Consider the following 15,490-nt stretch of genomic DNA (forward strand, 5'->3'; position numbering starts at 1 on the left):
CCCACTTTTTCATATTCAATCCATACTATTAACATATTGTAGCTCGATCATTTGGTATTTAATGGCGTATTTCGACTTGTTTATGATTTTATTATGGTGTCTAGATAATTTTTTCTATTCATACCATTTTTAGTTTTTAAAATACTTTGAACTGGTTCGAGCTTTTTAAGCACAACCTACTCATGATCAATGGCCTGGACTTGCCCAAGAAAAAAAAATGAGGAGGCCCAAAGTCCGACCACGCCTTTCCAAGCTTGAAAAGAATCAGTCCAAGCCAGAGCAATTTCTTTTTTTAAAATCGGATCAGACGGGCCAGTTCAATCGGATATCGGTTGGTCACTTGATCGGGCTCATATTATCGTACGCTAGAGCATCAAACGAGTATTTCGACCCTTTTTTTTTCAAATTCTACCCATATTACCATATCATTTCTCGATCATTCGATATTTAATGGAGTGTTTCAACTTGTTTATGGTTTTATCATGGTGTCTAGATAATAACTTGTCTACCTTTATATTTTCTTATTCTTATTCTTTAATTTTAATTTTTTTTTACATGCATTGAGCCGGTCCGAACCTTTTAGGCCTAAGCTACTCATAATCGATGGCCTGGACTCACCCAAGGAAAAATAAAAAATTTCGAAAGGCCATAGAAAAAAATCAGTCTAGGGTTGACCGATGTTTTTACAAACGGACCGGACTAACTGGTTCGATCGGAGATCGAACGGTCATCCAATCCGATTTACATTATTATACCTCTAAAACATCAAACAGGTAAAAAATCGGTTTTGACCCGAATCAACCGTTAAGCTGGTCGAACCAATGTTTAATATAACCGGATTTGCACAATTGAAAATTTAAAACAATGAATCGAGAGAGGAGAGACTCGAACCTTAACCTATCATATTCACAGCACACTCCAAGCAAGTTCAACCAACCGTTGAAGCATCCCGTCTTGTCTCCTAGAAGCAAAAGTTGAAGTCGAACTTAAAGAGGAGGATGAACGAAATGCTCAAACGCACATCTTTTGAATCGGTAAATCCGCATCTGCGAGAAAATTTATGTCCTTCAAGATTATCGTCGTGCATATACAAGTGAACCGACCGATTTAAACGGTCCAATTAGTTGAACCGGTTGAACTAAATATTCAGTTGTGCATGTCATCAATTCGGGGATGTAATTCAACAAAATGATAATCGATGTAACTTTTCGGACAAGTGCATGAACAATTTTTTCACAAAAAATCACACACACGAATACTTTTGAATTCCAAACAAGATTATAGAGATCACTGGCGATATTACCCTTAAGTATATTACGAAATCTCCTCAAAGAACTTGGGAATCACACAAGACAAGATGGGAGGAGTCATTTTTTTTAGTCTTTAAGAAAAAAATCCTATTTAATGGAGAAAGCTAATTACAATACTTGAAATATGTTAAATTTTTCTCCCTGTAGCTGCAAAATGATAAAAATATGTATATATGAAATAAAATATAGGAAGAAGAAGCAAGTGGGGAAGAAATATGTAAGAATCCCTGATTAAACAAAATAATCGGCCTGACCCGCAATTTATCTATGGTGGAAGTAATAATTACGCCCCAATGTTAGTGACAAAAGAGCAAGAAAAGTGCCATTAACATGCTAAAGAAGTTTGGCACTCTTATATTATAATCAATTTTTTTTAAAAAAATTAGTTAATTCTCGAAGAATCTGCTCCGTTCGAACGATGGAAAAGGCAAAAGTGACTTTTTGTTCGAGTTGCTTTCAGCTGAGGACAGATCAAAATGGACATTAATGACAACAAATAATTAATTAATAGTGGTCTTAGGCCCGTTTGGTAACGTGCCAAACAGTGAAAATTTATGTTCTTTTGTTTCCAGAAATAGTTTGGGAACAGAAATGCGTTTGGTAAACTTTTTGTTCCCGAGCACATTTTTGCAAAAATTTGTGCCTAGAAACAGTTTTGGAAGAGAAACAAGAAGCAAAAAAAAGTTGCTTCTTATTTCTCGGCACAATTTTAAGAATGAGTTCTTTTTTCTTCTTTTTTTTTTTTTTCTTTTCTTCTTTGTGTTGTTCTTCCCACGGGTGTGGCCGGTCGCCGGGCCGGCGGCCCGCCGGCGACCGGCCGCAGCCCCAAGGCCGACGAGGGCGTCATGGCCCTCGCCGGCGGAGGCGAGGGTCCCCCCGCCGGCGGCGAGGCTAGACCCTCACCGCCTGGGTGAGGCGGCTCGCCGTCGATCATGGCGAGGTCGGCCTCACCCGATCTGGGCGAGGCCGAGCCTCGCCGTCGATCATGGCGAGGTCGGCCTCCCCCGATCTGGGCGAGGCCGAGCCTCGCCGTCGATCATGGCGAGGTCGGCCTCACCCGATCTGGGCGAGGCCGAGCCTCGCCGTCGCGACCGACGGCGAGGCTCGGCCTCGCCTAATCTGGGCAAGGCCGACTGCTAGGGTGGCGGTGAGGGCCACGACGCCCTGGCCTGTGGCCGGTCGCCAGCGCCGGCGACCGGCCATGGCCAAAGAAGGGAAAGGTAGAAAGAAAAAAAAAAGAAAAAAATATTAAACAATTTAAAATATTATTAATAAAAAGAAATTTTGTGTAGTTACCAAACGTATTTCTGTTTTTTTCTATGCCAGGAATAGAAATTTTGGACAGTTACCAAATGCCTTTAAATGCTCAGAAATTGTTTCCGGGCACAGAATAAAAAAGAATCATTTCTGAGTAGAAATAGTTCCCGGGCACAAAATGATTGTCATGCGCACCCTTAATGTCTAGGAAAAAGCTACAAAAATCTCAAACTTTATCTATTGTGACACATTTACCCTAAACTTTTTCTTGCGAAATAAATAACCAAAAACTTATTTCTATGTGATACATTTACCATCCATCAAGATTTAGTTAGATGATGTTTTCAGTTAAAATAATGACGTTTTTATTTCACTTAGTCACGTGAGCAAAATGTCAATACCGTTTGCTTTTATGACATCCATGTAAATGGATTTTTAACGGTTCTCATTAATAAAATTTTGATTGATAGTAAATGTGTTACACAAGTACAAGTTTAGAATTAGATTAAAGTTTAGGATAAATGTGTCGCGATGGGCATAATTTAGACTTTTTGGTGACCTTTTTTCCCGTGCCTATAAAAAGTTGATGGCTTTTCTTATGCTATTTTCTCTAGGGCTCGTTATAAAAGATTAACCCATCATTTCGACGAGATAGAACGATAGGAGTGTTTCTTAGACTTTTGATCATGATTGATTCTTGCCCTAACCCAAAAATGATATCTCGATTTTAGTCCTAATCATTCAAAAGAAGCCCTAGCCCAGGGACAAGATTAATGATGCCGCCTTGGGCACACCATTAGAGGAAACTTCTCTTGTACTGCATGTTTTAAGTACATTTCTCACAATATTTTACATATAATCAATTAATTTACATTAATTAATCGCATGCCGCTACTATAGAGAGTGGTATTTCCACATAATTTATTCTTTTTTAGATGAAATGCGGTACAAGATATGTATTGTATTTGATAATAGAAATAAGTGCACTAGAAATTCTAAAATTTATCACGAAAGTGCAATTGAGTCTTAAAACTTTCAAAAAATATAATTAAATCCTTAAATATATTAAATTTGTGCAATTAAGTTTTACCGTTAAGTTTGTCTAATTTGGCTAACAGAATGGGTTAGATAAATGATATGGTGGGTAATGTGAAAATGTGCTTTTGCATTTATATATGGTGAAGAGACAAGACAAAGCTAGGGATGCTACATGTTAGCCTGACAAATAATTGTTGTTCAATGTAGCAAATGCATAATGACAAAATGGTCTACATCTATAAACGACCCACTAGGTATTAAATGCAGAAACGAAACTTGCATTGGCTACTACCTATGGAGGGTTTACGGCAAAAAAGAAAAAAACTTAAATTTATAGTTTAAAAAGCTCTTCGTACCATCCCAATGCAAATAATTTCTTATTTAGGCGAACGAATTTACTCCACTCGTCCTATAGGGAAAAGAACACCGTGTCATAATTTTGTACAAACACTTGCTTTGGTGCCATAAAGGATGATCGATACTCAGGTAATCTAGTTCTCACCTTAAAATCGAGAATCGGATCGATTCTCGAGTGGGCCAGTAGGACAAGCGGCATATTTAGTGAGTTACGTGTAACATTATAGGTTTGACAAAGAATTTTTCAATTTGTGACAAATTTTGGTTGGAATGAGCAAATACTATTGTATTTTGTTTTGTTCTTGTCATCTTACACACATGCATAAATCAACGTAATCGCTAAAAAAAAATCGATTCAGTCAAGGTGGTCCAAGTTCCACGCCCGGAACCAGACCAAAATTTACCGATTCCAATTTTACGGAACCGAGAACCGCCCGTAGCCGATTTGGGCAGCTCTTTTTGCTCACCTCTAGGTGCGCCATTGCTTATCAATCGAATCATTCGAGTCATTAATTTCTCAATCGATCAACCGAACATTGAAAAACCCCGACATCACAATAAAAAGATTTACGGCACTGACAGTCACGGCCAACATTTTTCTTTCTTCTTCTTTAAAAGTTATGTCCATCAAGAGGATCGCTTGAAAAGCCGCGGCGCCGAGACCAATGCTATTTAAGAACCGCGACGCTCAAGTGATCAACCGGCAAAGCCACGGGTACCCAAAACCAAAAAAAAAAAAACATGAAAAAAAAAACCTGGCGCCGCGGTTCGAAAGTCAGGAAACTTAGGGTGCGCATGGAATGCATTCCGGAATAGAATGGCGTTTGTTAAAAAATTTCCGGATGCATTCCGGAGCGATTTTTGCATTCTGGAATAAAAATGCGTTTGTTAAAAATACTTAATTCCAGAATGCATTCTTGATTCCAGAATGCATTTTTTTATTCCGGAATGAGTTTTTGGCAAGAAAAAGATAAGCTACTTTTTGTAGCTTCTTGATTCCGGAATGCATTCTCCCTATTTTCTCATATTTTTTTTTTCAGAAAATGCATAAAAATTGAAAATTTCTAGAAAAATTCATAAAAATTTCCAGAAAATAAAAAAAAAGTCAAATTTTGGGAAAATATGAAATTTGGTGAATTTTTTTAAAAAAAAAATCAAAAATTTCAAAACTTCACAGAATAGCTTAAAACACATGTGGCCACCCACTTTTAGTGAAATTTAAATTTTTTTAGGTGCCCAAAAAAATCAAAAATTTCAAAACTTCACAAAATGGCTTAAAATACCTGTGGCCACCTACTTTGAGTGAAATTTAAATGTTTTGAGGTGCCCAAAAAAAATAAAAATTTTCAAAACTTCACAAAATGGCTTAAAATACCTGTGGCATTTAAATTTTTTGAGGTGCCCAAAAATATAAAAAAAAATAAAAAAACTTCAAAACTTCACAGAATGACTTAGAATATCTGTAGCCACCCACTTTGAGTAAAATTTAAACTTTTTGAGGTGCCCAAAAAAATAAAAAAATAAAACAATTCAAAACTTCACAAAATGGCTTAGAATACCTGTGGCCAACCACTTTGAGTGAAATTTAAATTTTTTTAGGTGCCCAAAAAAAATCAAAAATTTCAAAACTTTACAGAATGGCTTATAATACATGTGCTTATAATACATGTGGCCACCCACTTTGAGTAAAATTTTAATTTTTTTAGGTGCAAAAAAAATCAACAAATCAAAACAGATTTCTGTTCCAGAAATCAATTTCTGGAACAGAATTAGTCATGTTTTACCAAATAGATTTCTCCTCCAGAAATCAATTTATGGAGCAGAATTAGTCATGTTTTACCAAACAGATTTCTCCTCCAGAAATCAATTTCTGGCAAGAATTCCATAAATCAATTTCTGGCAAGAATTTGATTTCTGGAGCAGAATGGTTACCATTCGCACCCTTACGGTCTCTTTCTTTCTCGAGAAGGCGAATAATAGTAACAGTAGGTCTCGAGATTGGTAAAATTTATGAAATGTGCACACACGAACGAATTGTGTCTCTGACCGACGAAATGACTGATGCTGCTGCTCCTTGTTCTCCGGCTTCCGTGCGCTTCGCGACTCAGAGCACCTCTCCAATGGTTTCAGCGCCGAACGCCTGCGAGCAATTTGATGGCACTGCCGTTTGTGGCAAAGCTCCCGCATTAAATTTAATTTTTGGACCGTTAAAAATTTCAAATTGATACACTTGTAATAATTTTACCCTAAACTAATATTTTTACTACAAAATACCGTGATCTTGTACATTTGTGATAAATTTACCCTCTATTAATTTCAGTTAAATTGGATTAATACAAAAAAAAAATCATAAGCTAGTACACTTATGATAGATGGAGGGTAAATCCCAAAACTGGTATATCCATCAATTACCGCGTGTCATTTAACAAAGTAATTTAACAGTAAAATTTAACGGAAACTAACACGGAGTAAAATTGTCACAGATATACCAGTTTAGAGTTTTTTTGTGGTCAAAAAAATTAATTTGGAATAAAATTACTATAGATGTACCAATTTAAAGTTTTTCGTGATATTAACCCCCAAAAATTATACCGTAATCCATCAGAAAATGGGAAGACAAAAGAAAAGGAGAGAAAGAGAGAATCGTATGCTTCTAAAAAAAATTCAAAGACGAGAGAGAGAGAGAGAGAGAGGGAGAGGGAGAGGGATTAAGGAACTGAGCAAATCTTGAAACGCATCAGCAAGCTCTGATCTTTGACTGTACACGCGGGGCATTCAACTGAAAAAGAAAAACGAGAAATCCCCGATTCCAGAGACTTCCTCCTGCCCTCTCTCTCTCTCTCTCTCTCTCTCTCTCTCTCTCTCTCTACACTGTGCGCAACAGAAAATTTGAAATCGGTTTTTGGCGCCCGGGATCAGCGCGGCTCCGGGAGCACGATGGCCAACGTCTCCTCCCGCCGGAACCTCAGCTGCTTCGCGATGAACGCCTCGATCGCCCGCTGGAACTCCTCGTTGCTCATCTCCTCATCTCCGCCGCCGCCGCCGCAGCAGGATCCCGCCGCCCTCGGCCTCTTCTCCGCCTCCGGAGGCCGGTGACCGCCGCTGCAGCACTCCTCCTCCTCGTCCTCCTCGTCCTCGTCCGCCGCCGCTGCGGCCTCTTCCTCGAGACCGACGGCGACCCCGCCGCCGCCGCCGCCTCGAGCTCGGGCGGCCGTGCCGACTTCGCTGATGATCGCCTTGTCCTCGTACACGACCTCCTCCGCCTCGCGAGCCGGCGGGAGCACGGGCCTGGCCCGGCTCTCGCTGATCTTGACGATCTCCTCGTACAGCTCCTCGACCGCGCCGCCGCCGCCGCCGGCCGGCCCGCGGGCGAAGGACCCGCCGGGCTTGGCCAGGAGGGCGACGATGATGGCGTTGCAGAGGGCGAAGACGAACAGTGGACGGGCGACGAAGCCGAGGAGGAGGAAGGAGTACTCGCAGGAGAGCCGCACGGCGAACGGGACGCGGGTGGAGACGCGGAGGAGGAAGAAGAGAGCCAACCCGAGCTCGAGCAGTCGGATGGCCGTCAGCACCACATTGAAGAGGAAGTAGCTGGAGAGCGCGGTCGTCTGCTTCTCCGGCTTGCCGCCGGAGCCGGCGGTGTCCATGGATTCCGGCGAGAGAGAGAGAAGGTGAAGCTTGGAAGCGAAGCTTTTTGGCCTTTTTTTTTTGTCTCTGCGGGCGAAGGTGATGCTCTTTTATAGGCGTGTCGAAGTCATACATAGACTAACGATATTATCTATCTTCTTTTTCTTGCAATTTTTTTTTTTTTCAGGATAATGACTTAAATAGTTCATGAATTTTGGTTCAATATACAATATAGTCTCTAAGTTTTTAATTTGTTCGATGTGATCCCTGAAATTTTAGTAAATGTTTGATTTAGTCTCTAAATTATGCGAAAATGTTCAATGTTGTTTTTCCATTAATTCAAGTTCAAAGACAACATTAAACATTTTCATATGAACACTGCATTAAAATTTCATGGATCACATTACGCATCGAGCTATAATTCGAGGACCACATTGAATAAATTAAAAGATCATAGATCACATTGCACATTAGGCCAAAGTTCGGGGACCATTTGTGTCATTTTCTCTTTTTTTGTCCTTTCCCTTTTTTCTTTTCCCTTCTTAGATGGTAAAATTAGGACGTGTGCTCGAACAAATATCGAATCGGGAGGATGCGTACGTTAGACTCACATGTATCATGCCCATGTGAGAAACTTTTTGAAAACTATTGCTTGAACCGTCACGATCATCGAACCATATAAAATCAATCGACAAAAGAGCTTAGCATCATGATATCAGCAAAGCTAACTTTTCTCGATAATGCATGCGCCCGTTAATAATCAAGGAATATAAATTATGCGTCCCTCATCATTCGCGAGGTTGTAGTCTCGTATTTTTCAACCGAAATCCAAAAATTGCCCAACACAGAACCGATACGGCTCGACATGTCGACAGGGTCGCGGGCACCGCAAGGGCTTCCGCCATCGTATATGGGATTTCAAGTCTCATCCTTGTCCTCCTCATGACATCAAAAGGGAAAGAAAAAAAGAGAAAAAAACATGAAGAACCAAAAGAGAATCCTTGTTACAAAGAGGGGCAAAGCATTCATGAGCCATCCATTATCCACTATGCAAACGAGGGCATGGAGTGTGCAAATCTCCCCCCAAGTTCCCACTAGGCCAGAAAAAGATGTGTGGATGGGCTCCATTTCCCCCCCATAAATCTTGCATCTTCTGCTTTATTCCCCTCTCTTTCAGGTGAAATGTTTCAAAAAAAATACTTTGCATTCGCATGCCTTGTATAGATTAACTTATCTCAAAAGCAGAGGGAGGAGAGGAGAAAAGCAAAGCCACACTGAAGCAAAAAGGGTTAAAAAGGGGGGCGAAGGCTCTGGTGGTGGAAAACATTGCAGCTGTGGAATCCTAAACACACAGTCAAGGCATAAAAAAACAAACAGAAAGAGAGTCGCCCTTGATTCAAGCAATGATGGAGATGAAAACCGATTTTGCTTGGTCTGCAGCCTGACGAGACCCTTTTCGAGAGAGTGATTTGCTGATTCGAAGCAGTGATCTTTTTCGACAGGAGATAACGCGAATGCCCGCTTTCTTGCCTGTAAAGACAGTATAGGGAATACATGGAAAGCTTTGTGAAGGTACACTAGAGAGAGAGATTTGGTTTATGTGACTCTCATCGCATCTTGATCTGTGTCTTTCCTAATCCTAGAATTCATTTGATTACGTGGTGCTGGTTCACTCCACTTAAAGGTGAGATTGACATCTCGTACGTTTCAAAGAGAATCCATCCTGTATGCAGAGAGGCAAATGGACCAGAAGAGGAGGGGAATAAGTTGCACATGAATTAGCACTGTGGAGCTTTTGAAGGAAAAATTGATGCCCTCTGATTGTGATGTGGCCTTTTCAATAATAGTAGCTTCTTTAGTTCATAAAGAAAAAGAATTGAAGAGCATCAAATCGGTATTTCCCACATCATGTGTTGTTTAGAACAGATTTCACTAGCGAGATAATGGCATTTGTAGTTCAGATTCCCTCGGTTTCGAATTGCATCCATCCTTTCGTAATGTAGATATTCCTTTTTCAAATATGACCTTTTTACCTTTGCTGCGAGGCCCCTCGAATACTTCGGCGTTTTGAATGACAGTTTGAATTAGAGAACAGTGCGTTTTGTATGTACAGACTAAGTACCTGGTTCGTATAGGATGGTGGTGGACATTGAAGTCTTGCACTGAATGAATAGGATGAAAAGTCGAAAAGCAACTTTCGGAGCCTTTCCCCTTTTTCCCCTTGACGAGATTTGTTGAAATGAGGGTTCAAAACAAGCAACATTTCAAAATTGGTTTTGTATAGCAATAAATCAATGTGAAACTGCAAAAGTGCAAACAGCTTCATAGCAAACAGCTTACAGATTTTGGAAACGTCCAAAAGAGCAGAAACTCATAAACATCATCCATTGATACTATTTTCAGCTAGCCTAAGGGTCAACAAACAGCTAATCACAGAGAGAGAGGATACCTCTTCTCAACGTATTTACTGTCGTTAACTCTTTATATTTACATGGAAACCCTATAACTTTCCACATAAAAACCCACCGTTTACAGCTCCCAACGCGCCTTCCCATGCTACATGCAGCCTGTGCTCTTTTCAAGTCCTCAATGTTTATCATCCTCGCTGAAATCTTACAGATCTGATACAACTTGTGGGACTGATATGCGATGAAACTTGCATTTGAGGGGCTCTGGCTCAGGATGATTTCATAACTGGCTCGTGGTAGAGACAAGGCTTTCAATTAAAAGTTGCCAGAGTGAGCTTCCTGCGACCGCTCTGCCTCTTGGAGCCAAAGCTTGATAGCATACTGCGTTGACAAGCTGATATTTCGGGTGAGTGCTGAAACCAGGATCCCTCCACGATTGACTGAACTCGGTCAGGAAGCTGATGGCTTCCTGAGGATGTGCTGGGCATCTTGAGTGCGTGTGTTGAGCCAGTGTTCAAGAGTAAAATAATCAGCAAACAGAAACAAAGCAAAACTCTACCATCATAAGACTGCATGACACGTCCCGATGCATAGGTTCTCAGGAAATGGGGAGAGGCTTACGTATGCACCCTTACCCTGATTTTTCAGAAAGGCTGCTTCCTCGACTAGAAACACGATAAAAAAAATTTCCCAACTGCTTTAAATCGCAGAGTTATTTAGTTTACCATTCTCACTATATACTAAACTTAATCAAAATGGAGTGAACTTTTAGTTCGAAAAGGTACAGAAGTTCTCTTTTTCTCATATCATTTCATTTTTCACCCAATCCTTTTGAACATGGAAGAAATAAATCAGTATCCCGTGCTTAGAAATATTGTAAGAGATTCGATGACGTAAAATTTCCTCACAAAATACTCTGACAGTGAATTACCTGAAAACATTTATTCATATTAGGAACCGGAAGAGTGCTGTAAAGGTCCGTAACCACCATCAGTGAAAGCCCATGTTCTTGCAACAGTGAGGCCATGGCTTGAAGCTTCACGAATGCAGCTGCATTTTTATACATCTGAAGGGTCAGAAGCTGTGTACATCAACCAATAGGTATTGAAGCCACTGGCATAAGCAGCGGTTTCACTCAGCATAAAATGTATTCCTCTGGTTCCCCAAAACCATCACCTGCTTCTACCTGGACAAGTAATCGAGCTTGGCATATGAAAATAGCTAGAGAAGAGGCAATTCAAAATGCTTCATTGTTTAAATTCCTCCTGAAGAATGTAAATACTAAATGCTGGAGAATTGAAAAGCAGAGAAGAGGAAAGAATGATAGTATTTATAATTAGCAAATGCAGTTGAGCTGGACTATAGCGGAGCTCGATTATGGTTAAAGACTATAAAGGAACTGTCTTTACTTTATGAAGGTGAATTTATCCATATTTCTACTGCTACAAACAGAAAGCATATGTATGGAGAATTTGACAACAAGTCTGTTAAGCCAGTACGGGAGAAGATGGGAAAACTGTCTACCTGGAGTAACCAACGGATTTTTCAAGCTGCAATTTGATTGGAACCATGCAGTGTAAACGTCATATCATGCATCAATTTGTGAATCATCCATTCTTCCAGCAACAAGGCAACCAAGCAAAATACAACCTCTACATACCTGTTGCTTTAGACAAATATTGGGCAAAATCAGCTTTTCCTGTCGCACCTTTTCTGCTGCCAACTCTGGTAACTAAAAATACTGGTGAAGAGCCCATCTAAATGGAACAGTGAAAGGATGCTCCGTTTAAGTCCTCAACATCATGAGGGAAGCCGCATCCTCAAGACTAGTTTCTCCCAAAAAAATTCAGAACGTTGCATAGTTGTTCACTCCGTAAATGAGATCTGTCACCAGCCACAAATGTGGACACACAGTCCTTCACCATAATCCAAGAACATCAAGTTCCAGCACAGCTTTTGTAAACTTTGTTTTGCTCCGGCAAGTTGTATAGCAAATAAAAGTCCAATAGAGTTTAAAGGTGAAAATAATGCAGAAACAGATCCATCCTGGAAAATTATCGACAATACAGACCCTCTTACAATGATCTAGTAAAGAAAAATAATGCCGTTTCAGCCTTTTCAGCCTTTTTATGATTAGAACATCTGAATATCAAAAAGAAAGAAAAAGTGCCTCCCTTTAAATTACGAAATATCCACAACTTCTACAGCCAACCTTCATAAAGTTATTCCTCAAAACTCAGTTGGAAAAAAAACACTTCAAAATAGTGTCTCAATCACTCATTATCATGAGCTTCCTCAGAAAACGTGATCCTATGTCAATTCCATTCAATAGAATCAACCCAGTTGAGAAAAGAAAAAATCCCTATGATCCCTTAAGTCTGAAAGACCATCATCCTGCTTCAAACTTCCAAACCTTAATTTACCGAGAGGCATCCTGGAACGAAGATCACAATCTCAGCACTAAGTAACCTATGAATCGTCAATGTGCTTAAACTCTTACCGTCCAGTGACCAATGTGGAAACCGGAATACTATGTGACAAATCTCCAGCATAATTAGTATGCGACAAAGGGGAAAAAAGTTATCTTCTCACGCTGTAGGGGCTCGCCTTTGAGAGAGCAATCCCCTCCCGAAAACCAAAAGCCCTGCAGTATGCTTAGGAGACTTTTGAGTAGTGGACGATTTGATGACCTCATACTGCTTCGACCTTTGAGATAGTCTCCAAAATGATTCTTTCACAAAGGACAACTAGCATATTCCACGCCGTTGTCAGTTGTTGCTCATGACCAGCAATGGTTTCCCCACATATCTGTGTCTTCGCAAGATCTAGCCAGTCAAAATTAATAGAGCTGACCTCAACTGTAATGAAAGATGAAGCATTGCTTCTTCAATCTCCAACATCATCCAGAAATATATCCACATCATTGAAATCAATTTCATCCAGACTCAAGAAATCCAAATTATTGTATATTTCTTCACACTCTAGATGAGTCCTGTCACCAGCTACAAATGTAGATACACGATCTTTCACCTTGATCCAGGACCAGCCAGGCTCCTTAATTACTCCCTTAGACTTCATCGTCTTCCTTATATCTGCCGCTTCCCTCCATCTCCCTTGGGCAGAATATATGTTAGCCAGCGTAATGTGAGTTCCAGCACAATGTGGATCGATCTCAAGAATTTGCTCAGCAGCGCGCCTTCCACGGTCAACATCACCATGGACTCTGCACGCTCTCAACAAAGTTGACCAAACAACATCATCCCGTTTGAATGGCATGATTTTGATAATGTTCTCTGCCTCAATTAGGCGACCAGCACGACAAAGGAGATCAATCATGCAGCCATAGTGTTCCTTTGTAGGAATGATCTGGTGCTTCACGCTCATTGTATCAAAATAACGAAATGCAAGATCAACCAGCCCGGCATGGCTACAGGCCGTAAGAACACCAATGTAGCTGATAGGGTCCGGTCTCAAGCCCACTGCAGGCAGTTTCTCAAATAAATCAATTGCTTCATGGCTGTATCCATGTTCAGCATATCCATTTATCATTGCCGTCCAAGACACGACATCATTGTTTGTTGCCACATCAAAGATTCGTGATGCTTCTTTTACACTCCCGCATTTGCCATACATGTTAATTAGAGCACTTTGTATCATAGACGTATGTTCTAAACCAATCAGCAGGACATGAGCATGCAGCTGCTTTCCTGAATCAAGGATAGCCATATTTCCACACACACTCAGGATGCTAGCAAGAGCAAACTCAGTTGGCTTTGGTCCTTCTCTTCTCATTAGTGATAGAAGCTCAAAAGCATCCTCACCGCATCGTCCATTTGAATACCCCGCGATCAATGTGCTCCATGAAACCACATCCCTCATTGTCATTTCATTAAAAACAATTGAAGCTGAATTCAACTGTCCACACTTGGAGTACATTGTCATAACGGAGTTTGCCACTGAAAGAGAACTGAAAAGACCTATGCATAGAACATGGGCATGCAATTGTTCGCCCCAGTCAATTTTGGTGAGATTGGCACAACCAGATATAACTGCAGCAAATGTGTATGCATTAGGGCTAGCATCTGATTCTCGCATCTTTAGAAAAGCTCTGATGGCAGATTCCTCCTGACGCATCTGAATGTATGTAGTAATTATTGTGGTCCAAGAAACCACATCTCGCGTTGGCATCCTTTCAAACAATCGCAATCCATAATCCAACTTTCCACACTTGTTATACATTGTCGCGAGGGTATTGGCAACAAATGAGGTTTCATCGAATCCTTTCTTTACAGTGTGAGTGTGTATCTCCCTCCCCTGGTCCAAAGCACCCAAATCAGCACATGCCTTCAGCGCAATGGCAAATGTATATGTATCACATTGCACCTTCGATCTCCACATTTTGGAGAAGTACGACAACCCCTCCCTACAATTACCACTACGAACTAGTCCGGTGATGATGGCGGTCCAAGAAACGACATTTCTCAGCGGCATCTCATCGAAGACCCAACAACCTAGCTCGGTTCTGCCCGTTTTAGTATACATGTCCAAAAGGGTACTGCCCACAAAAACGGAGTTCTTTAGTCCCGATTTCACAGCATACCCATGTAATGACTCGCCAAGTTTCAGATTCACGTCGAGTCCACAGGCCTTGAGCGCGAGACTGAGGATGAAAGGGTCCATCTTGAGCCCCGGCGCAACCCACATATTCAGGAACAAGCCCAGAGCCTCGCCGGCGTTCATGGCAGTGACATATCCGGAAATCATCGTGGTCCACGAAATCTCATCCCGGCGAGGCATATCGTCGAACATCCTGCGAGCATCGCACAACTGACCGAGTTTCACCAGCTCCTTCAATCGCGAGTTAACCTCGGGCATGCTCGGACGACCCGCCACATCGGACTCAGTAGTGGCAAAGTGATCCGGCATCGTCCCTTGGAACAGGACACGTCCGTGATCAGCCCATGGCATGCTCGAGCTCGAAAACAGCCTCCAAACGCGAGGCCTGCCTAGCGAGCTCATCATCGTCCTATACATACACAGCCACGTGACCCCATCGAGTCGGAAGTTTTTCGTTCCCTTACGTTTTACCGGGGTCCTAAGATTGAAGTCGCAAGTGGTGCGACCTATGTTGATCAAGCCATGGAGCTCTTGTATGGAATCCAGAAAACAGTGACAAGACGTAACGTGACCGACAAATAGACCTGTCCAACGGGTGGTCCTAAAAGATACATTTAACCCGATACATATCCGATCCGATCTATATTACTAAAGTATTTTTATATTTAATCAAATTTAGAAAAATTCATACTCAAACTGAGTTGAGAGTGCGGAACGAGCGAGCGTGAAATTGAGTGAGGGTGCGAAAGAATGAAGAGAGATTGATAGAGGTGGGTTGGGTCTAAGTAAATTGTAGTTCCATTTAATATTTATATTATGTTGAGTTTTACCATTTTAAGCATATTTATGACTCATTTATAAAATATAACTAATTCA

General features: G+C 41.0%; 2 protein-coding genes across 4 annotated transcripts; both read right to left on the reverse strand.

The window, feature by feature from the left end:
• Window positions 1–6,768: 6,768 nt before the first annotated feature.
• On the reverse strand, window positions 6,769–7,664 carry LOC130138822 (uncharacterized). Its single transcript, XM_056314020.1, has one exon. It carries the CDS (start codon window positions 7,607–7,609, stop codon window positions 6,878–6,880), a length of 732 nt encoding a protein of 243 aa, XP_056169995.1. The 5' UTR covers window positions 7,610–7,664; the 3' UTR covers window positions 6,769–6,877.
• A 2,279-nt stretch (window positions 7,665–9,943) lies between these two features.
• LOC130134610 (putative pentatricopeptide repeat-containing protein At3g47840) lies at window positions 9,944–15,220 on the reverse strand. 3 transcript variants are annotated; one of them, XM_056313570.1, is made up of 3 exons: window positions 11,658–15,220; window positions 10,929–11,183; window positions 9,944–10,485 (listed from the first exon to the last, which is right to left on the reverse strand). In XM_056313570.1, the coding sequence occupies exon 1, from the start codon at window positions 15,029–15,031 to the stop codon at window positions 12,884–12,886; it is 2,148 nt and encodes a 715-aa protein (XP_056169545.1). In that variant the 5' UTR covers window positions 15,032–15,220; the 3' UTR covers window positions 9,944–10,485; window positions 10,929–11,183; window positions 11,658–12,883. The 3 variants fall into 3 exon arrangements, with proteins under 3 accessions (XP_056169545.1, XP_056169546.1, XP_056169547.1); XM_056313571.1 differs by lacking the exon at window positions 9,944–10,485 and having other exon boundaries at window positions 10,948–11,183; window positions 11,658–11,881; window positions 12,590–15,220; XM_056313572.1 differs by lacking the exon at window positions 9,944–10,485 and having other exon boundaries at window positions 10,948–11,183; window positions 11,522–15,220.
• Window positions 15,221–15,490: the final 270 nt, after the last annotated feature.

This window comes from Syzygium oleosum, unplaced genomic scaffold (assembly GCF_021117445.2).
Source record: "Syzygium oleosum isolate NSW1041296 unplaced genomic scaffold, Sole_v2.1 Sole_v2.08, whole genome shotgun sequence".
NCBI classification, from domain to species: Eukaryota; Viridiplantae; Streptophyta; class Magnoliopsida; order Myrtales; family Myrtaceae; genus Syzygium; species Syzygium oleosum.

Bases quoted from the DNA above. Each gene is read 5' to 3' on its own strand.
- LOC130138822 (XM_056314020.1), bottom strand. From the start codon at position 7,609: ATGGACACCGCCGGCTCCGGCGGCAAGCCGGAGAAGCAGACGACCGCG.
- LOC130134610 (XM_056313570.1), bottom strand. From the start codon at position 15,031: ATGTATAGGACGATGATGAGCTCGCTAGGCAGGCCTCGCGTTTGGAGG.